The 24355-nt window shown below is 31.6% G+C and overlaps 1 protein-coding gene across 1 annotated transcript; it reads right to left on the bottom strand.

The window, feature by feature from the left end:
* Window positions 1-10239: 10239 nt before the first annotated feature.
* Window positions 10240-24013, bottom strand: LOC139514901 (neuronal acetylcholine receptor subunit beta-3-like). The gene is made up of 6 exons (XM_071304494.1): window positions 23790-24013; window positions 21802-21959; window positions 14255-14299; window positions 13725-13849; window positions 11287-11822; window positions 10240-10760 (listed from the first exon to the last, which is right to left on the bottom strand). Exons 1-6 carry the CDS (start codon window positions 23905-23907, stop codon window positions 10357-10359), a joined length of 1386 nt encoding a protein of 461 aa, XP_071160595.1. The 5' UTR covers window positions 23908-24013; the 3' UTR covers window positions 10240-10356.
* Window positions 24014-24355: the final 342 nt, after the last annotated feature.

Below are 24355 nucleotides of genomic sequence, written 5' to 3'. Positions count from 1 at the left end.
CCTCAAAATCTGCTTTGTGTTGTTTTTTTGTCATGGAACTCTTGACCAGTCTATGACTTTTTGACTCTTGACCTATGCATATTGGGTGTGCCTCTTGGTATGATTACATTGAAAAAGTCAGGAGTCTGGTTTTTGATAGTCTTGTATGTTTTAATTGTAAGTTAGGTTTTATGTTTTGCAGTTTGTACTAGTCCACATTTTGTTTGGTGGCCATCTGAAGTCCGCCGCCGTGCGAGGGATTTTCTCGCTTTGTTGAAGACCGATTGGTGGCCTTCGACTGCTTTTTGCTCTTTTTTCATGTTACTGTCTCTTTTACACATTCCACATTTCCATTCTTTATTTTTGAATTGAAGAATGTTTTGATCAAATGAAAACTAAATCCTTTAATTGCCGTGAAAAATTAGAGAGAACATTTACTGCTTCAGTCAGTTGTGATAGATAATTCAAAATGTTTCAATAATTATACCTTGAGTTTCATTTCACGGACATGTAGATATGGATAGTCTGTTTTAACATCTTAAAAAATCACACAGAAGGTATACGCATATCAATAAACTGAACTCAGTGCAAAGAACCTTTAAAGTACACTTAGACATAGAGCTCAATCTAGTGAAACACTTTGATATACTGGTCACTGTCTGTTACCAAACTGCACCGCAATCCTAAAAAAAATATGCAAGTTAAATATATTAGAAGTAGAATTCAAAGGAAGTAAATAAACTAAATAAACTGTTTACTGAAATAAATGTACAAAATGTCTATGGGCCACAGATGCCCCTGCTTGTGAAAAAAAACCCACAAGTAAACTTCCACATATAGATGCAAGATTCACGTAATTTTGACTGTTTTGTGACCATAAGCATTGTGTATAAGTTTCAAAACATTTGGTTGAGGCAAACTAAAGCTAAAGAACAGAAACAACAGATTTAGCATTTTTCCTATCTTAAGGCTACGTGTTGATATTTGTATCATTGGTATTCGAACCACACCTTCTTATATCTAATAACTCATGAACAGTAACAGTTACACCACCCAATATCGAACTTGATAGATCTGTGTTATGGGGTAATAATCATTACGTATAAGGTTTATAACATATGATTGAGTCAAACTTGTTAAAGAGAACGAAAACGAAAAATTCAGCATTTTTTATGTTTTCAAAGGAACATGATAACTCATGAACGGTAAAAGTGACGCTACCAAATTTCATTTTGATGTTATACTATTGTTTAAGAAAAAGGGAGAAGGTTTGGTACCATTAAAACGTTAAATCCTGCTGCAAATGTTTGAACCTGTCCTAAGTCAGGAATCTGATGTACAGCAGTTGTCGTTTGTTTATGTAATTTATACGTGTTTCTCGTTTCTCGTATTTTTATTTAGATTGGACCGTTGGTTTTCCCGTTTAAATAGTTTTACACTTATTATTGTCTAGTAATTTTGGGGCCCTTTATAGCTTGTTGTTCGGTGGGAGCCAAGGCTCCGTGTTGAAGGCCGTGCATTGACCTATAACGGTTTACTTTTATAAATTGTTATTTGGGTGGAGAGTTGTCTCATTGGCACATCTTCTATATCTATTTGCTCATTGATAAAGGCCGTATGGTGACATATAGTTGTTAATTTCTGTGTCATCTGGTCACTTGTGGAGAGTTCTTCTTTGGCACTCATGCCACATTAGGTGGAGGGTGGGGATCCCGCTAGCAAATGATTTTTTAATATAAGAAATTGATTTTTTTAATATATTTAGAAAATGATTTTTTAATATTAGAAAATGATTTTTTAATATTAGAAAATGATTTTTTAATATTAAAAAATCATTTATTAATATTAGAAAATGATTTATTAATATTAGAAAATTATTTTTTAATATTAGAAAATTATTTTTTAATATTAGAAAATAGCTCATTTTGTCCACTTTGGCTTGCCATAGTGCTATGTATCAGAAAACAGTTCATATAATATAATACTCTCCTGTTGAAATATATGATAAAGCGTATAAAACATGGCAAAATACGTATCACATGCCGTATCACCCTCGACCAATATGATCCCTCGGGCCTAAAGGCCGTTGGGTTGATATTATTAGAGTCTCGGGATGATACTACATATGATACGGATTTTGCCATGTATTATTCTCTATGTTATAGAGGTTATTAATTAGGACACCATGAATAGAAGGCAGCATAATCGTACACCTGATGTATTTCATGTCTGTTTATTTAAAAAAAAAAAACTAAATGGAAATATTACCGATTGACGACAGTTTTGAATAAAAAAAGAAGTTTTTCACGAGTTTCTTTACAAAAAAAGACACAACAAAAACAAAACAAACACACGAAAACAAAAAAGAAAAGAACGAAGTGTTTGCTTATTTTGTTTACTTCTTTCCCAATACTTGATGGACAGATGGAGATGTTAAAAAAAGTTAAAAGTTTATGATATGAAACTCTTATTCACAAAATCAATCTATTTTCAAGAAAGTGTTAAAAAAAGAAACGTAGCGTTTTATCGTAGAGCAATCATACCCTAGTTCAAAATCATGCCAAAATCCATAATGTTAGGAAAATCCCCTTTTAATTTGCACTTTCCAAATCCTTCACTAAATAATGACTTTACAAATCCTCATGAATACCTGATGGTATTCTTTCATTCTGAAGATCTATCTAAAATCAATTTATCCAGTTAATTCGCTAATAAGTATTAGGCTTATGTTATATGTTTTACAAATACAATCCTTAGTAACCGTAAAGCAAGATTTTATCAAATATTAGAATAATGATGAAAGAGAAGCTCAAGTTTGATGCTTCTCACCAGGTAAGTTCTACGAATTTAACTTATATTGCCAAGTCAACTAATCTATGAATTCTTTGATATACTTCATACAGTATTTCTAGGTGTAGAAAGTGAATTAAAAAAAACCCCAATATAACTGAAATTGCTAATGATAAATTATATGCATGTATAATGGCCATTAGCTGCAACAATGTATAAGCAATATAAATATCAATTAACAAAATATTCCAACGAAGAAATGAAGGAGATCTATTGAATGAGCATTGGCTTGCTATTGCGATCAGTATGTATTCTGTTTTCATTACATCTTTTCTTTTTGGTTTTTTTTTCATATTTTCTGGGACATCATTTTGTTGCAACCATTTAGTTTTGACATTTTTTTGGTACTTAATTTGTAGCAAAGTTTCTTGTTAACCCATTTAGAAGACAAACTATTTGCAACACTGAAAGATGGCCTGATTACACAGTTATCATCCTTTGGTATTTTCTGAGACTTCATTTTGGTACAACCATTTAATTTTGACAGTTTTTCATCAGTACAAAGCAAAGCTTCTATCCAGCTGAATTCTCTATTACCCGAAACTCATTCACTTGAATCGATAAATAACTCACCTTGTAACTTTCGAATTAGCCACTATCTCAAAGACATCATTAACCTTTAGAATGCAAAATTTGCATTTATAGAGCCAACGATAGTCAACCGCCTATATCTTAATTTTTGTCTTGCATCCTAACTGCATTACTTTTTATAGACTGATTAAATTGGCGATGACCATGGAAAGTTTGATTGCTTAATATTATTGCCATTTTGCAATATGATATCAATATGGGTTTTTTCCGTTTCCTCCCTCATTTTATGTGTTACATCATCTGCTTTAAATGTGAGATGATGGTACTATTGTTTTTTTTTTTTACCTTAGTCTGATATATCTTAGGTAAACTTTTTGTATTTTGTTAAAAGTTGTCTTAACCACTTAAACTCTTGGTTAAATAACATCCTTGTTAGCAGTATCAAATTTGGATTATCGTCCTAACTGGGAGATATATACTTCATATTAAGGCTTTGACGGCTAGTTTGATTTTTAATGAAATAGAAATTTTCCAATTCAAATGCAATTGGGAAGCTGAAATTATCTGTATTGGGGTTAAATTTAGTTGTAACTGGCAATTATAGCCAATTCCAACATATAGGTCAATTACATGAGACAGACTACACTATATATGTGGTTCCTTTTGTATCAAGTCCGATATGATAGATTCGTTTGACATAGTCACTTGACTAAAGAATATTTAGTGAGAAGATATCATCTTTATATCGAAAGGGGATAGAAAAAGGTTAATGAGAGCGTCTTCTTATATGTACTTTGCTTCATATAAATAAAGGAACAAGTCGGCAAAAAGGAAAATAACAAAAATACCGAACTACGAGGAAAATTCTAAACGGAAAGTCCATAATCAAATGGCAAAATCAAAAGCTCAAGCTCACAAAACGAATGGATAACAAATGTTATATTTCTGACTTGGTACATGTTTTTTTATGTAGAAAATAGTGGATTTAACCTGTTTTTAAGCTAGCTAAACCTCTCACTTGTATGACAGTCGCATCTTATTCTATTATATTGACAACGATGTGTGAACAAACCAGATATAATAGGCGAAAACTGTAAAAAAATAGGGGTGCAGCAGTCCACAATGTGTTATAATCTTAGTCACTGTAAAAACAAACAAATCTGTCAACAAAGATAAAGAAAGGCATATAGATCATCGGATTTTGTCTAATGCTTAGTTCGTTTCTGTGTGTGTTACATTTTAATGTTGTGTCGTTGTTCTCCTCTTATATTTAAGCGTTTCCCTCAGTTTTAGTTTGTTACCCGCATTTGGTTTTTTTCTATCGAATTATGAGTTTCGAACAGCGGTATACTACTGTTGCCTTTATATATAGACAAAGCATATTATCAAAAACGAAAGACAAGCATACACAAATTCACCATAGCATAATTCACAATGACGGGATGTGTAAGTACCGAGCAATGTTAAATGGATATGGTCAAACATGGTCTTAACCGTTAATATAATGATTCACAAAGACAAACAAAGAATACTATGAAACGTTATTAAGATGATACACAAAGTCAGTACTAGAATATATGCATCAAGACCAGTATATATTATTTCAAATTGATACGGAAAATTTATCAACAAGGTCTTGGTATCTTCCGGTGATTTAAGAAAATGAACGAGATGTTTTGTGACATACCCCTGGTTCGTCAACTTTCTGCTCAAACACTGGTGACGTTATACAAAGTCTTAGAAGCAGCTGAAAGCTCTTGAATACCGAATGAGGTCGGAAATTTGAAAGTTGGTATATTGCTACTAAGGTGGGGAAATTGATAATTTCAAAATTGAAATCATCTTGTTTTTCATAGATTCTGTACTGAGATGACCGCTAAGTCAAATTCGAAGTATAAACCTAAAACTGAGTTAGAGGAAGCCGTCTCTGTTGTTTAATTAAATTTCTAGTTCTTTAAGATATATTAATGGATCCCAAATCAGAAAATTTAGGGTTGTTAATAGAAAGAACATCATCAATACATATCTGTATGTGAAATTAAAGAATCTTCTTTGATCTTCTTGTTTTTGACAAGCAACATTCTAGCAGCGACTGCATAAGGAGTCTCCTAGTTGATACTATTATCCAAGTCCGTTCTCGATTTCCTTGATAGAGAAAATGCTGTTAACAAAGAAGCTATTGAACCAAAAGTTCCGAGTGGAAAGGTTCAAGTCCGTTATTGAATATCTTTTGTCAAAGATCACGGATATGTAGTTATTGTCGTAACCACAATTCCGTTCTCTATTCCGTACAATCTCAGTTATCACCGAATTTGTATTTTGCATGAGAAAACCGACAGGTAAAATATGTGTAGCAGATACTGTTTACTAATAACAATTACCTGAAATCACATCGGGCTTTTGGATGGGTTTCTCATTCTTTAGTTTTTTTGTGTGATGCTTTGGTGACTGGTTTATCCTTTCGTCAGACTCATTTTTGTTTTCTTTTTTTTATTTTGCGTTATCAGTCTCTCTTTAGACTTATGAGTTTGAAATCCTTTTGTATTCACCTCGTTTATCTCTCTCGAAGTTGCCATAAAGGAGTATGTAGATCAAATGAGTGGAGAAATACTCACTTCCAGTTCTCACGGGGATTGTGTTTTCAATCTGATGTTAATTTTGTGATTAATTGTGTCCTGCTGTCTATTTTTTGTCTATTTCTTTTAAAATGGTGTTGTCTACAACTTTCCAGTTATCATTTCGATTGCCTCTTGGTATCTTTTTTCTCTAATTTTATATGACTATGACAGTGTTGTATTACAAGTTACTAATTTGATACTTTACGATGCGTGATGTTCTCATTTCTATTGCCACTATGTATCAGTTCCTTATTTACTCGACTTAAACAGTATTGGATTACAGTTTCACTTATTTGATACTGTACGATGCGTGAAGGTTCTAATTTTTTCATAGCATTCCTCAAATGTACAAGCAGGGATACATAAGATATCAACCTTCTATTATTTCTGTGTATACCTTAGACACAAAATAAATCCACGCGGACAATACAAACGCAAAATTAGAAAATGAAAAACACAAAAACTAAATCTGTTTAAGATATTATTGAAAGTCACACCACATACAGACGAATGAATAAGGGCAGTGTGAAAGTAGACTTAAGATCTTGAAATTCCAATTTTAATCCTTAGTACTGGACCAACAAATTTAAACAACACTGTAAAATTAGTGAAACATATAGTACAAGAGATAACAAAAGCACAAGTACCTAATATATACAGGATATAACAAATCACAAGTACCTTATATTGTATAAGAGATAACAAAACACAAGTACCGTGTATGGAACAAGAGATAAATCACAGTAGAACAATAGTTAACCTCATATGATACAAGAGATAACAAAAACCCAAGTACAGTATATGCTTCACGAGATGACAAGATTACACGTACCAAAAAAATAAAATGGTATTGAATGCAAAGCTTACAAACTGACACTGTACAGACGCATACAGCAATGGTAAGGTTTATATTGGTACCCAGATAAAACATTGTATAAATCCATGATTTTCTAAGAGACACACCAGAAATACTGTGTATGAAAGAAAAAAAAGCAGGTGCCAATTGACATGACTATCAATTGTCATGTCTTTATTGTCAATAATTCTTGCATATCTCTAAATACTTGAATTGGATTGGTCAATTCGAATGTTTTCCCTTGGTTTACACTTCGATCAATACTTGGGATCAACACTGAGTAAACACTGAGTAAACATACACAGAGAGCCATATAGTAAAAAAACGTATTACAACCACATCAAAGCTTAAGGCTTCTTCTGAACATTTGAAGGTCCCTACTATGTATTGGCTACCTAAACTACACAAAAAACCATTTAAATATCGTTTCATCTTGGCCTCTAGTAAGTGTTCTACAACTAATCTTTCAGTGCTTTTAACAAGTTCATTAACAACTATTAAAGAGCTTATCATAAACTATTGTAATAAAATATATGAACATAGTGGTGTAAACTATTTTTGGAGTATAAAAAAATCTTTGGATGTTTTAGATATATTACGTGCTTTTGATGGTCCTTTTGATTCTGTTGACAGTTTTTATTTTTCTACTCTTTACACTACACTTCCACACTATCTTATTAAACAAAAATGTTCCTATTTAATTAAATGGTCGTTTGGTAAAGCTGAATGCAATTATATTTGCTGCAACTCATTTAAAGCCTTCTTCTCTAATTAGAAAGGTAAAATATTGAAAACAACACGTTATTAATTTCTTGCGTCCGAAGCGCTTTTCTGGATTTACCTTCATCAGGAACGCTCAAAGCCAAACATTTAAAATCCGAAGATGTATAAGTACCGAAACCGTTGAAGAGCTGTATGTCAAAAAGTACCTAAAATAATTAGCCAAATTCATCTAAAGCCAACTTTGCCTGAGGGAGTTGAAACCTTAGTTTCTTAATAATTTATAAATTTATAAACGGACAATTTTAGTAAAGTTTGTTAAATCATGTCAGTACCGAAATACTGACTACCGAGCTGATGATACCCTCGGGGACTGATAGTCCACCAGCAGAGGTATCGACCCAGTGATGTAAAATATTGAAAACAACACGTTATTAATTTCTTGCGTCCGAAGCGCTTTTCTGGATTTACCTTCATCAGGAACGCTCAAAGCCAAACATTTAAAATCCGAAGATGTATAAGTACCGAAACCGTTGAAGAGCTGTATGTCAAAAAGTACCTAAAATAATTAGCCAACTTTGCCTGAGGGAGTTGAAACCTTAGTTTCTTAATAATTTATAAATTTATAAACGGACAATTTTAGTAAAGTTTGTTAAATCATGTCAGTACCGAAATACTGACTACCGAGCTGATGATACCCTCGGGGACTGATAGTCCACCAGCAGAGGTATCGACCCAGTGATGTAAAATATTGAAAACAACACGTTATTAATTTCTTGCGTCCGAAGCGCTTTTCTGGATTTACCTTCATCAGGAACGCTCAAATATGCTAGATATACTTACTGGAGGTGTGATGAGATGATTGAAGCTGTCAATTTTCTCCTTGATAATATTTATGTACGTTTCGGCAACAAAGTTTATTGACAGGTTGTAGGTATCCCCATGGGCACTAATTGTGCCCCTTTAATAGCAGACTTGTTTTTGTACTGTTACGAATCACAGTTTATGACTAAACTCAGTAAAGACCCGTCAAAATTGCATTTAATTGATAAATTCAACAACACTTACCGTTATCTTGATGATATTTTTTCGTTAAATAATCAAGAATTTTCTCAATATACTGTTGAAATTTACCCCAAGGAACTTACTTTAAATAAATCTTATTTATACGGTAATAGTAATTTCGGTTTTAAACGGGAAACTCCACACTAAAATTTACGACAAAAGGGACGATTTTTCGTTCCCTATTGTTAATTTTCCATTTTTAGATGATGATGTTCCTTTGGCACCATCCTACGGTGTTTATATTTCACAGCTCGTTCGCTATGCCCGTGTCTGTTGTGACGTTTTTGATTTTAACGAACGCAATCTATGTATTACTGGTAAATTATTAAACCAGGGATATCGTTACCATAAATAACTTAAAACCTTTACTAAATTTTTCCATAGAATAAAAGATTTGGTTTTGAACTTTGGTTGTTTCTATAGAATAGTTATCAAAGGTACCAGGATTATAATTTAGTACGCCAGACGCGCGTTTCGTTTACATAAGACTCATCAGTGACGTTCATATCAAAATATTTATAAAGCCAAACAAGTACAAAGTTGAAGAGTATTGAGGATTCAAAATTCCAAAAAGTTGTGCCAAATACGGCTAAGGTTATCTATGCCTGGGATAAGAAAATCCTTAGTTTTTCGAAAAATTCAAAGTTTTGCAAACAGGAAATTTATAAAAATGACCACATTATTGATATTCATGTCAACACCGAAGTGTTGACTACTGGGCTGGTAATACCCGCGGGGACGAAACGTCCACCAGCAGTGCAAAACTCGTTTCAAACGGGATATCACATCCTCATTTTAACGGAAATGTTGTAAACCGTGCCCGGAAATTTAGAAATGATCCTTGTAAACTTATCTCTCCTTTAAATAAACTTATTCTAAAAGGTTACCAATTCAACATTGTGATAAGATCATTGAATATTGTTTTTATTTATCAGTAAATTAAAACAAACTAAATAATATTAGTATATTATATACATATATACATTCATGGATCTACATTCTGTCGATACCTGTAACTTGGCATTGCACAAGGTCATGGTTTTCTCTGACTGTTTATGACATCTTTACACTAAATCCATTGGATGTTGGATGTGTACGGATTGATAATTTAGTCTTAGATGCATTATTTTTTTTAAATAGTTGTAAGTGGCTTTGAACTAGTTGTCGGATAACTGCGAGTACTCTCAGATCTGTTCCTAGTGTCTTTTTGTTGTCGTTGTTCTTATGTTGTACTGTTATACCACTGTCCCAGGTTAGGGGGAGGGTTGGGATCCCACTAACCTGTTTAACCCTGCCACATCATTTATGTATGTGCCTGTCCCAAGTCAGGAGCCTGTAATTCAGTGGTTGTCGTTTGTTTATGTGTTAAATATTTGTTTTTCGTTCATTTTTTTATATGAATAAGGCCGTTAGTTTTCTCGTTTGAATTGTTTTACATTGTCGTATCGGGGACTTTTATAGCTGACTGTGCGGTATGGGCTTTGCTCATAGTTGAAGGCCGTACGGTGACCTATAGTTTTTAATGTCTGTGTCATTTTAATCTCTTGTGGACAGTTGTCTCATTAGCAATCATACCACATCTTTTTATTTATATACATCATAGATTTACAACATAACTAATTTAAAAATCCAAACAATCATTGTTTTTGCTAAAGCTAACAAAGACTGACATTATACTGCGAATCACATTTACGAAAACTAATTGCACTGAACATGTTGAATGCTACCGTTCTCATATTATGAATGGTCGGCAGTAGTATACCCAACAATGATAATAAAAAATAAAGTGGACGTAGATATAATTATGAGGATCATATAAACATTGTAAAATACTTTGTCCATTATTTCTGCTAATTCCTTCCATGTAATATTTCGACATTCTTCACTTTGATCCCTTGTATCATGAAAATTTGTTTTCTCTGTACCGGATACATCATTTGTTTTTTGTACATATATATCCGATCCGTCTTTTCTACAGCAACTGTTTTTCAAACAAGCAAATTTTATTAAGTATTTCGTTGTTAACTTCTTTAACCAATCTGCCATAATGTCATCGTCTCTACGCATGTGCAGATTTATCACAAATGTTGTCAAACAGACAGCGATGGCAGCGAGAAACAAAATGAAAGCAAGGTATAACGCTGAAAATGGAATAAGAATTGATAAAAGTAAAATGTCTCAAAATGTTTTGTGGTTTTTTTAAGTACTTTAATGCATAGATTTAAGGAGCACATTTCCAAGCCTACAAGGATGTAACATATACAAATGGAAAGTAGACCAAACGTATTTTTAAATGAAATAGAACTTAATAATCTTCGTATTGTAAAAATAAGAGGTCGGTATCAAAACATCTCGGGACATGTAGTGGCCATAAATTCGTTCTAATTCGATTATCGGGGTATCTGATATTTTATTTTGACAGAACAGAGAAATAACTATAGTTCTGAAGAAATGTTGAATAAATGAGTATTCCTCAAATATAAAGTAACAGGAAAACTAATTCTTTTATTGTTAATTTAATAAAGCTACTTTGAATTTCATCATGTCTTGATCAAATTGAAAATGTAAAGCAAACATTTAATTGATTTGAAACTATGGAAGGGAAATTATCCAATTCACATTTTTTCAGAATTAACATATTTTCTCAGTAATAATGTATTTACTTACATAAAAAGCAGACAGTGATCGATGTGCTAGGAATGAGATCCGAAATCAATGTAAGATAAACAGCATATGATAAGAGAACTGTTAACGAAAATCCAACCTTTTCACCAGAATCCACCGGCAGCTTGAAAACGAAGGCTATGAGAAAGGCCATCAGAGTTACTGGAAACAAGGTGTTAACAACATGAAACAAGCAACGTCGCTGAAGTTTAATCAAGAATGAAACAGATGAGAAAGAATGATCATCTCGTGTTTGGGCTTCCGATTTAAAACTTTTTGCAGACAATAAATTCCATTCTCCATTTTCGGTGTAAAAGTTTTTATCCACAGACTTTATTTTGAAATGCAGTTCTATTTCAGCTTGGGTATATACCCAAGCACTGACCTTCAAATAACATTCTTGTGTGTCCATAGGATAATACGTCGTATCAGATTCACAGCTGACTGTGTATACTCCAGCTGGGTTCCATATAACTCTACCATCTGATGCTATTCTCATAGGCACATACTTATCGCTGATAACAGATATCTTGTCAACCCTATATAAAATGTAGTACTAGTATATGTATAACTATCCGTCCACGTCAATTCTGTTTTTCTTATATGTGTATTTCTATTTGTATCAATATGATGAGTAAAACCCCTTTCAACTGATTTTTATAGTTGGTTCTTTTTTATACTGTTACACCACTGTCCCATGTTAGATCAAAGTCAAGAGACTGTAGTTCAGTGGATGTCGTTGGTTCATGACTGTTATATTTGTTTTTCGGAAGTCATTTTGTTTTAAATTAAGCCGTTAAATTTCTCAATTGAAAATTTTGATATTTTTGGATGTCGGCGCCTTTTATAGAAGAGGGGCGGGTGATACCAGAGGGACATTGAAACTCAAAGATCGAAAAAAAAACCCTGACAACGCCATGAATAAAAATGAAAAAAAGACAACCAGAAAAATAATAGCACACAAGACACAACATAAAAAACTGAAGACTAAGCTGCACATATCCCACCAAAACTGGAGGGATGGTCTCTTGTGCTCCGGAATGGTAAGCAACTTCACCATTTGGTACTCTTGGTTTAATAGCTTCCTTGTGAGCAGCAACCCTCTTTCAATGAAATCATGATAGGAAATATAAGACCGGAATATCGTATCAACTGAGAGATGTATACCCCGTATGCAGGCGCTGCTAGAATGTTGCTACATAGAAAGTGAAAGTTCACAATTGTGATTTTTTGTATAAATCAGAATGATTCTTTACAAAGTAGGATTTATCTCTCCCTAAAACAAGATACCTGTAACTACGTTGGCCATTCTTTTTTTATGATACAAGGCAATACAAACTCTTTCAATTTATCTTTAAGTTTTGAATGGGGAATATTTGTGTAATGTTTAGAAATGTCAAATGTTTTAATTCTATTGCAAGATGAAAGAGTATTATATTGTATGTTCTTTAAAAGATCTTTGGAATTTTTAGCATCCACACCTGCTTCACGTCTCCGCTAGAATAGACAGTTTCACAATAACTTTGAAGCCCGGCTTTGATTGCTGTTAATATTTTAGAAAGAGGTTTCGTGCAGCACTTGGAAGACCCAGCAATATAACATTGTTTGTAAGGACACTTTTTCATATTTGGTTGAGATTTCAAAGGAATATATATATATATATATATATATATATATATATATATATATATATAGAACCGACCCAAGATTATTCAGGAATTCCTCTTTGGTAAGTGTCGTGGGGATATATGTTGGGTTCCAAGTGATTTGTCAATACCTAATTCATTTATCAAGCAGTTTATGTAATGAGATTTACACACAAAAACGATGTTGTTTTGGGCTTTATCTGCGGAGACAATAACATATTTGTCATGGAGGTAGGACAAGTGTTTTGCAACATTTGGGTCTTTAAAGTTTGACGTACCATGGGTATTGATAGACCCATTAAGACTATAAAAACAAATGACTAACGAACATACGACATTCATTAAACTTTTACGTGGGAAGTGTCACGATCACTCATTATAGTAAATAAGAAAATGTTACGGACAAACCATATACTTTTTCTGAGAGATAACCAAATCGAAAAATGTATTTTACCTTAGAGTTAAACGCAAACGGTGGTGATCATTGCACTAATTCTTCATTAAGACACCGATTAGAATATCAGGATGTTAAGGTAACAAATCAAAAATCTTAAAATCTTGGAAACATTTTATTTCCGTACTTTAGAAGAGATGTAAAATATAGCCATCAGAATTAATGTAATGCTTCTTGGGTTTTGTTGTTTTATCAAGCAAGGCGAGTTTTTATTAAGGTCTCTCTTTACGTTATATCAAGAAGATGAGGTGTGTTACCTCATTCCTTGTATTTCGAAAAACTAAATTAAAAAGTACTAATATGCTTGCTACATATGATTGATTGCATATAAAACGACTTACGCATTCTCTATAATAATTGCTGGTCTCCAAATGTACTCTTCTGAGGAAAAAAGAAAAATTATATTTGTATAATCTTGTGATGTCTTGTTTGAGTCCTGCCATGATAATCTTGTATCCAGCCAATCCTAAACAAACAAAAAAGAGAGAATCTATATTGTGTATTTTAAAAATTATCCAATTCGAAATTGGAAATAATTCTACAAAAATAAGATTCCGATAAATAAAATGATAAAATTGTAATTCGTTCCTACATATAACACAGTTGTGCCATTGCTTCAATCGTCAAGTGTTTATTTAAGCCCCTCCTAATGTACATGTTTTCCTCGTTAATTCAACAAACCGCTCCAATAGATGTCTGTGTCATAGTTTGATTTCTTTTACCATTTGAAAATTTTGACATTGTTAGGAAATCCATATTCAATCTATTCCTACCTTTAGTAGGCAATTTAGAGTTTGCCAAAAGGGTTTAACTTTGAAGATCGTATGTTAAACTCTAATACAGCCTTGTAGTTTTTGGTGTATAGACTTACCAAAGTCAAGTATCCAGATAATGACAAAGTCTGGTCTTTTATGTTCTGAAATTAAAACAAAAACAACATACATTCCTGTTGACAAAACGTTCAGTTAAATAACTTTCAAAATCGAAATTCTAAGGAATACATTTTTATGCATATAAAAATAAGAAGGCATTTTGATGTTTGTGAGAGTAAATGTTCATTATTCTGCTTATTATCTATAAAAATTTACTATAAGGGTTGAGATCTCACAAACATGTTTAACCCCGCCGCATTTTTGTGCCTGTCCCAAGTCAGGAGCCTCTGGCCTTTGTTAGTCTTGTGTTATTTTAATTTTAGTTTCTTGTGTACAATTTGGAAATTAGTATGGCGTTCATTATCACTAGACTAGTATATATTTGTTTAGGGGCCAGCTGAAGGACGCCTCCGGGTGCGGGAATTTCTCGCTACATTGAAGACCTGTTGGTGACCCTCTGCTGTTGTTTTTTATTTGGTCGGGTTGTTGTCTCTTTGACACATTCCCCATTTCCATTCTCAATTTTATAGCAAATTTGAAAACAATTGCACATACGATAGAAAATAAACATTAAGGTACAACCTTTTATTTTTATTTCTAATTTTTACCATCTCTCTGAAAGAAGCTATTTCTTTTTAGTAAATGCTATCTTAATCAATCATTCAGAAAAAATATATTATTTTCTTTCATGCATCCAGTATCTGTTGGGCACTTTTAATTTTCACTTTCTAAATATCCTTTCAGCTGACCTTACAGTTACAAGGAAGTAATTATTTACATAGGCGACAATGGTAGCCTTATTTGGTCCTGCCTTTTCACTATCAAAGATCCATTAAATTTTTTTTCGAATTCTGAATTATCAACACCTTTGGGTGTAATTGCAATGGTCAAACACATATGGTGCCGCAGGTTTTTTGATAGAAAAATGGCATTTTTTAAGGGTACTCAACGGTTCCGGAATTTTCGAAATAGTATGAATGAAGAACACCCCTTGCTTAATTTGGCACAGAAAATCTTGCTAGTCTTAGAGAGTTTTCTCTAAATTTCTCGCTATTTCTACACCAATGGCCAACACTATTTCAATTTTAATTTCTAATTACCAAGGCAGCAGAAAATACATTTACTTCTACCTATTATCTTGGATGTAAAATCTAGGTGGCGCCAGCGATCTATATTTACTTCCTTTTAACCTATACTGACACATATTAAAAAAATATAAAATTGGACAACCTTTACGTTAATCGATTACTATATACTACTGCTGCTTAAGTTCAAAATTTTGGATTAAAGAGACAATTATTTACCATTTAAAATGACTTTATTTACAGGTACCCCCCTTTACAGAAAACGTTACTTTTTACAGACTTGGGGCCATTGACCAGCTTATTTTGACTGTTTGGTTATATTTAAAACGCGGTTTTTGATTAATGAAGTTCGATTGGGGTCTATTAAAGACTTTAGGCTGATGATTTAATAACTGTGTCCAAATTATATGTCTTTATCGCGAATATATATGGACACCGTTGCATAAGAGTCAAAATATTTTATGAAATAGACTATAAAAATGCTGAAACTAAGAATTCATCATTGCTGTTATGTGTTTTATATGAATTGTGTTCAGAATATTCAATTTGACGATACTAAGGAGAAACATGTATAGCCTTTGATTTTTTACCTAATTTTTTAATATTTTACGGTCATTTTGGCACATTTAAGCCATTAAAAATACAAAAAAATCGCTAATATGAGCAAAAATAAGCCCCCCTTTTTTTTAGATATGCATAAATACATTCAGTGTTATCGAGGATGAAGAGAAATTATTAAAGACAGAGTCCTTGACAGAATCCTCGTTTTTACAGTAGATCGATGAACCCTACCCCTGAGACAGAAGAACAAAAAAACAGTAAAAATTTGATATAGACTATAGTTTCACGGCGACCAGCAATTTTCTTCTGATATAGTTAATCACTTAGTACATTATTAATTTACCGATCCAATTTCTAAAATATCTCGAAAAATACAGTGATGCGCCAGAAATCGTCATTTTGCTTTTAGGTTACAAGGAAGTACTGTGATTTATTTTTATGTTAAAAGTCAACCTGTAACTTTGATATATAAAAATGATAGCATCTGAAGCGAGATGATGTATCAAATATTCTTACTTCGTACGATTTCAAGATAGAATATTCAACTCAAACACGTCCTAACATAAAAAGGTGCACTCGATTTCCACTTTTCGATATAATTGTTACCCATTTTTTGGAATTGTTTCTTGAGTCACATAATGGAAGGGCAGACACAAAAATTACTAAACTAATAGATTGATATGTTTTCCGTCCTTTGTATTTTTTTTTTAATCGGAGGTTATGCATTTTCTTCATCCAACATGATAGATACCCATGTCGTCGTCTTGATATCTAATTGTTTTGCTTAACTATGTAATAGATAAATTGAAAACTTATGCAAATGGTGTTTTAAAATAAAACACTTCGTAATTGAGAAGACAATTGTCATTATATTTGTTTCTATTAACTTTTAAACAATTTGTTACTATAGTAAACATTACAGTAATCTTTTATCGCCTTATGTAACAAAGAGCTTCGATTCTTTTGTTCTATTTCAACCGGGTTGACGCCTGTTCAGTGAACAGTGATATAAATTCAGCATTCCTATCATGGTTTGTCATTGTTTTTCTAATGCTAGTTTGTTTGAATAAAAGAAACTTAGATATCATATAAACCTAGTAAATATTGTAACTTTATCTTACATTATGTTATAGTTATTGTAGCGATTATAATCTCCTCTGTGATGGTACTCGGAATTAAGGTTTTGTAATTATTTATGGTTCGATTAAAAACATCTTTGTTGTTTAATGAAATATGAATTAAATGAATTTTTCATGGTTATTTTTTTACTGGGATCTTTGTCATGTTAATAACAAATGACAATTTCTATTAAGTCCTAAATTAGTTTGCCCTTCTTTTATCTAAGCAAATAGTTGTAGACAAAAACTATAAGAAAATTATTATTAAAATTAAAGAAGGAATATTAGAAAAACCAACCCAGTGGCACTTACTATCATCTCTCGGGACAAATGCTACATGATTCAGAGTAAGAAGTAAGAATGATTAATTTAATATTGATGTCGTTGTTCCCCTCTTATATCTTATGTGTTTCCCTTAGTTTTAAGGTTAATACCTAACACTACAGTGAGATAACTCTGTAAAATCAACTAAACGTTACGTTTTAATCACGTTGTATTGTTAAGGGAATATTAAGCTTCTCAATCATCAAAATAAATGTTTGTCAAACTGCTCTATAACCAGTGTAATTTTTCTGATAAAATGGTTAATTCAAATTTATGAAAATTTTATATTTTTGTCAAAGGGTCAAAGTAAATACTTTGTCAAAATTTTATGAAAATTAAACGAGCCAAATAAATTTTAGTGAAGGTGTCGGGTACCACCTCAAGTTTGTAACCCTGGGCCCAGTTTCACGAAGCTGTCTTAGGACTAAGACATGTCTTAGGATGGTCTTACGACATATCTTAGTCCTAAGTGGGTTTCACAAAGCGGTCCTAAATTAGGACATCTCTTAAAGTTGGTCATAAAGTTAGGACAACGCGAGAGGTGTCTTATGATGGTCTTAGGATAGTTATACGTTTAGTTATATAAATTACACTCATTTTTTATATTAATTTTGAAAAAAAATATCTTATTATTATCTTATTATCTATTCTCCTGTTCCTGCTTAAAACATATATACATTGACGGATTATCAGGATTTGTCAACAATGAAAATTCGATGTATTGATATAAAAATTGCACGATTTTATCTCTTAACCTTTTATAACCAATAAAGTCGAAATTGAATTCAACTCACTTGTACCAAAACAATGTCATAATTTTATATTCTTTTTTTTTAATTTTGCATTGAAAATTTCATATTTATATTGATGTATTGTTTAAAGATAATTTATATATAAATTACTTTTATTTTTTTATATTCATTTTGCAAATTATGTCATTATATTAATCAATACGTTTAGAATAATTTATGGTAAGACATACTACATTTACATGATTTTTTCCGTAGATCATATTTTTATTTGAAAATTTAAAGAACTTGCGACAGGTTTAGGATGTCTTAGCTAAGATGATCCTAAGACAGCTTCGAGACGAGGTCTGAGATATGTCCTAGGATAGTCATAAGAGGATCATAAGACATGTCCTAAGATATGTCTTATGACATGTCTTAGGATAGCTTCGTGAAACCGGCCCCTGATTTGTCTTTTATTCAATCGATTTATGAATTTCGAATAGCGATATACTACTGAAGCCTTTATTTATTATATCAGTTATTACGTAGGTGCGAATCAAATCGAAATTAAGTATGTTGAGTTTTTAGAGGAGTACATTAAAGTTTGCAGGAACATTATTGTATGGAGTAGATGTTTTATAATGAAATATAAAAAAGGTTGCTATCTATGATTATCTATAAAGTTGTTGGCATGATACCGGTAATGTTCTTCGCATACATTTTATTATAATATGATAATAAACCCCGAACGGGAGGGAATTTTCCTAATTTTATATGATTAAGACATAATCTTTCAATCGTTTTGATTGATGTCTGGAGATGGCATGTAAGTAACTGCTAGTAGTCCTTTGTTATTTTATGTATCATTGTTTAGTTTATTTCTTTGATTGTTCTGATATCGGGCTCGGGATTCTTTTAAACTAAGTTTTACTGTGCGTATTGCTGTTTGTTTCTTTATTCTACATTGGCCAGAGGTATAGGAGGATAGTTAAGATCTCATAAAACATGTTTAACCCTACCCAATATGTTACTCTTGTATGTTTTTTAATTTTAGTTCATTTATATGTTTGGAAGTTATGTATGACGTCCATTTTCACTGAACTAGTACACATTTCATTTAGGGGCAAGCTTAAGTAGTCTTCGAATGCTGGATTTTCTCGTTGCGTTGAATACCGAGTTTTTGTCTTCGGCCGTTTTTTGCTCTGTGGTCGGGTTGTTGTCTCTTTGAAATATTCCCATGTTCCATTCTCAGTTTTATAACTATTGTAGTCATAACTAATGTACAACTTCTTTTTTTGCTTATAAGACTTATATTCAGTTTTCTGCTTATTATCATTTATGTTCGTATTGGAGTCAACATAAGGTATATCAACAAATAAGAACATTTTGTGTGTATTTATTGTGATGAATCAGATTATAACAAAATTTCATATTATAAAAGGACATTATGTGAAATATATTCAACATTTTCAGCAGGTGCTACATATTTTCTCTCTTAGATTATTTTTTCAAATTAAAACTTTGACATTTTCAAACTTTGTTTTTACAGATTTTCTCAATGTGACCGTAAAGCCAAAGATATATTGTGAAACTGTTAGTACTTTTGTTTCTTATAATCAACTTTCAACTCTTTAATGTTGATGGTCCCTGTTATCTGTCTTCTGGTTTGTACATTTATCCGTTGGTGAGATACGTAATCGTTTCATTAACAGTTTCTCAAATCTATCTCTTTTAGCAATAGCCTATCTGAATTGTCTTTATGAAGTCGAATATACTTGTTGATAACTATTATATTTATTCGGTTGTTTTTGCGTCTGGAATTTTATGATTTAGATTAACTCGTCGAAATCAAATGAAATGGGATTTTTATTTTTTATATTGCCAACGATCGTGTCTGCAAGGATATTTTGTAATGTTGCAGTATAAAATCTACTTCAGAGTACAGTCATCAACACTAGTATAAGAGATAACGACGGCCTGATTTGGAAATTCTGAGATTAATTTCTATGAGGTTTTAAAACATAAAAAGGGATGAATGTAAAACAAAAATTACCCAATTCCCAGGCAAATTAAAAAAGTGAAAAAATCAAATGCTATTAATCAACGGATAAAGTGAAAAACTACTGCAAACATTCTATGAAATTGTACAGATTTCATAGAGGTACAAAAGTAGATATTTTGAAAACTATTATTAAAAAACTTATCAAAGATACCAGGCTTATAATTTAGTGTGCCATTCACTTTCTTTACTACAAAATTAAAGATTCACCAGTGGCGCTCAAATCAAAAAGTTTAAAGGCCAAATAAAGTTAGAAGTTGATGACCATTGAGAGCATAAAACTTCGAAACGTTAGGCAGTAAACAATAAACAGCTATGGTCATCAATTTCTGAGGTTGAAAATCCTAAGTATTTCGAACAAATCAATGTTTTGTAAACAGTTGAACTATAAAAAAAAAGTGTTGTCAAATCGTACAGTTTTGACTAACCGGTTACTCAGATTACTGTACGACCGATTAACCGGTTAACCAGTAGTTTAAGTTAATGTCCCAATGCCTTATCTATAGTACCTTACAAATGTAAGTTTTTATAATACAATAAATTGAAATTTGTCTTTTGGCATCTTGAGGCCCTGGCGAAGTTTGAATGTTTATAATCTAATACATCGTATCTGCTGAGGCGTTTGTAATAACTTCAGATTAAAAAATAAATAAATTCTTGATTTCTTTATGTCTCAGAAAATAAAGTGGAGTGTTTAGATGATTAAGCCTGATACTCCTATCATCAAGTATACATGATTAATTACTTTCATGTTGAGTTGGTATTTCATTTCAACTATGACTAAGCCTTGCACGATGGAAGGTTGCACATTCTGATGTAGGTCTACGCTATATTAGATCAAAAATAAAATAATGAAGTAAATTGTAAAACTTGATTGGACTACTGATTTAAAGTTACTGTTTAAAAAACAATGTTTACTAATTATGTTTACTTAATATCTTGCCCCGTGCTAATAGACAAGTTGTTTAAGTTCCAATTAATTTTATGTCGTTTGGATTAACAATAGCAATCAAAAGACTGTATAATTGGTCGGTCAAATTATTTACACGACAATATTTTTTATGTAGAACAAAAGTATTTATTGATTTTAATACACATTTGTAGAAAATCTATTGCATTAGAAAAAAGTCCAGTTAACCGAGCACCGTTTTTAATATTCTATATGCAGTTCTTCCAAGTAATCGGTGACAATACTAATAAATGTATGACCGTTAGTTCATGGCAACACAGAAGTGTTGATGACTGGACTATTGATACCTTCGGGGACGTACCCTTTACCATTAAATGTCATTAAAAAGTAAAATAAAAATTGTAAACGAAAAATCCCTAAGCATATGGCAATTTCAAAAACTGAAACACATCAAACGGATGGATAACAACTATCATATTCCTGACTTGGTACATGTATTTTTTTTATGTAGATTAAATCTGGTTTAAAAGCTAGCTTAACCTCTATCTTGTATGACAGTATCATGAAAATTACACTATATTAATAACGATGTGAGAACAAAAACAAATGATAATTGATAATAAGGTAAAAATGACAAAAATAGGGGTACCCCAGTCAACATTGTATTATAATCTTAATCAGTTCAATATCAAACAAATATGTAACAAAGAAAAAAATGCATGTTACTATATAATGTAAAATAATTTAAAATCGCATACCAAGTCGTTTACAGTTAAAAGACTAAACCTAACACCAACTTTGACTTGTTGGCTTGGTCTTTGTTGTACTGTATAGTTAGTAAACAACTCGGTCCTCAGAGTCTCTTCTAGTTCAATACTATAATTGTGTGGTGGAGAAATCATAGTATGTACAACACCTGTAATTTATAAAAATAATTAAAATATCAATTTATGTACATAATATAGTGTAACATCTGTAATCTGTGATTCATATTTTATACACAAATCTAAATTAAGAAAAAAGTGAGATGCAAAAGAAATACGACAATTTCAGACACAAATCATGCTTTATTTGAAGTAGAAATTGAACTACATGGGCAGAAAAATAATCGAAATTAAACTATTGTTTTTGCACCAGGTGCCATATATTTCGTAATCAATGTATTTGCAAGTCAAAAACCTAAAACAAAGGTTGACTAGCAAATCAAATAAAAATGGGAAAAAGTAAATCCTTATTATGCTTGAAGTTTTTTTGTTGTTTATCTCATTACTCTTTTTTCCACAATTTTTTTTATTACCCGATTCAAATTTTTTTGAAAACAATCATGTTATTTTTAAATGTTATTCTATTAAAATTCTGTTTTGTAGGAAGTATTATACTTCTGGCTATAATGACTTTAGATCTGTTAATGGTCAGATAATTGAGACATTGTATTAATTCAAAAGTTGGCAATTGAATGATAACAGATGTTGAGAATACTGATTTGGATTATTGGTCTAGACCAAGCACGTCACTCACGTAAATAGTTAAACAGATTGAAATCCAAAATAAAACTTACACATGAATAATAAGTACTTGTTCCTTTCTACAAAAAGCATATGTATAATATTCTGTCCCCTATTTAATCGGAATTGTAGACATCTGTGGTCAATCAAACATTTAAAGACGATATATAAAATACTGGTAGCTATACATGTCTTATTAGTTGAATGTTGTACCACTATGGGAACGTGTGATTTTCAAAGATATCTCAGAATGGTTCTACAACTTGTTAACTTTCATTGCTTACTTCTGGTCGATACAATTAGTTCATTCAGAATCTAATGCATTCTGGGAGCTATTGTCAAAAACGTTCACCAATATGTGTGATTTGTTTAAAACGTTCTAAACAATGGAAATTCAACCAATGACGTTACTTTATTTTCATTTTGGTGTACACACAGTGAGATAACCCATAGTCTTTTAGATTCGAAAAAAGGCGATTTGGTCGCTGGAATAGATCATCTGCTTGACTATGGTTTTGAGTTTTTGATTTTAAGATTTGAAAAGCAAATTTCAGATTTGAATTTTCATTGGAATTTGGTTTTTCTGTTATTTTACATTTTTTTAATATCAATATGTATTACTAGGCAAAAAGTCATCATAACGAGTTGAAAAAATATTTCTATCACTTATACGAGCAAATGCTTAAAAATATAAAACAATTGTTATTACAATTTTAAAAGGAGTATGTTTTATCAATAGTTTAAATAGCAAAACATTACAATTAATCTTTATTGCAAAATTACACCCATAAGGGTCAAGCAATACAATCAAACAATTTTATACAATACCATGTAATACAATACAATATATAGAATAATAGAACATATTAGAGTCAGTAAGATGCATCGTAAGTCGCTCTAATGAAGAAAACTAAATTTGGTACCTTAGCATCACTAAATAGACATTTATTGTTGAATCCTGACCGTAAAGAGGACACAAACAATTGAATTTTGAGCAATTGTTGATACCGCAATTCGTTAATGTTCTTCTAACACAATTGTATCATGAAGGGCATCTAGCAAATACGTATTCTCAAACTAGTGAAAGGAACGGTCTTAAACAATTTTGATATGTGTTGAAAACATCAGTGTGACTAGAACACGAAACTCGAAAGACACCAATCCAAATGGTGTTGATTTTGAGCCAAGGAGTTAATTATGATATTTACCTTTTTAATAGAAAACAATCCAAATATACTTACCAAGAAGTATGAATGTTATGAAAGTATGTATTTCCATGATCAATCGTATTCGGTATATGAGGTCAATTGGAAAAAATAGTATTTTAGAATAAGCTATTGATTGTAAAATTCTTGTCATAAATTATATACGTTTCACTGATGTTTTTTGCAAAAAACATAGTATTTCTAGTTCACTTGCTCGTTATTTACCAGAAACATTTCAATAAAAGTTATGCGTTATATGTGAAGGTTTGCCAGGAAAACAAATACTTATCCCCTGATACACATCTGTTCGTAATAAGTTAATGAATTATTGATTCAACGACTAATGTGACGGAAATTTCGATTAAGATAGATTGGGTTTTGAATAAATATTAAAAAATACTATTTATTTTTATTGTAATTGACAAATAAAGTTCAAGTCTCACATTTCATCACTAGCACGATTTATAAATTATAAATAGCTAGTTACATAATCAATATGATTTGATTTTATTGATAAGATTATTGGTACATGTTGGAGTGTGCTTTTCAATAAAAAATCGGCATTCCCAAATATTGTGCACTTGAACCTTATTCATATGGGT

Source organism: Mytilus edulis, chromosome 3 (assembly GCF_963676685.1).
Source record: "Mytilus edulis chromosome 3, xbMytEdul2.2, whole genome shotgun sequence".
Lineage (NCBI taxonomy): Eukaryota > Metazoa > Mollusca > Bivalvia > Mytilida > Mytilidae > Mytilus > Mytilus edulis.
The sequence above is the reverse complement of the archived record's forward strand: the minus strand, read 5'-3'. Positions and strand labels throughout refer to the sequence as shown.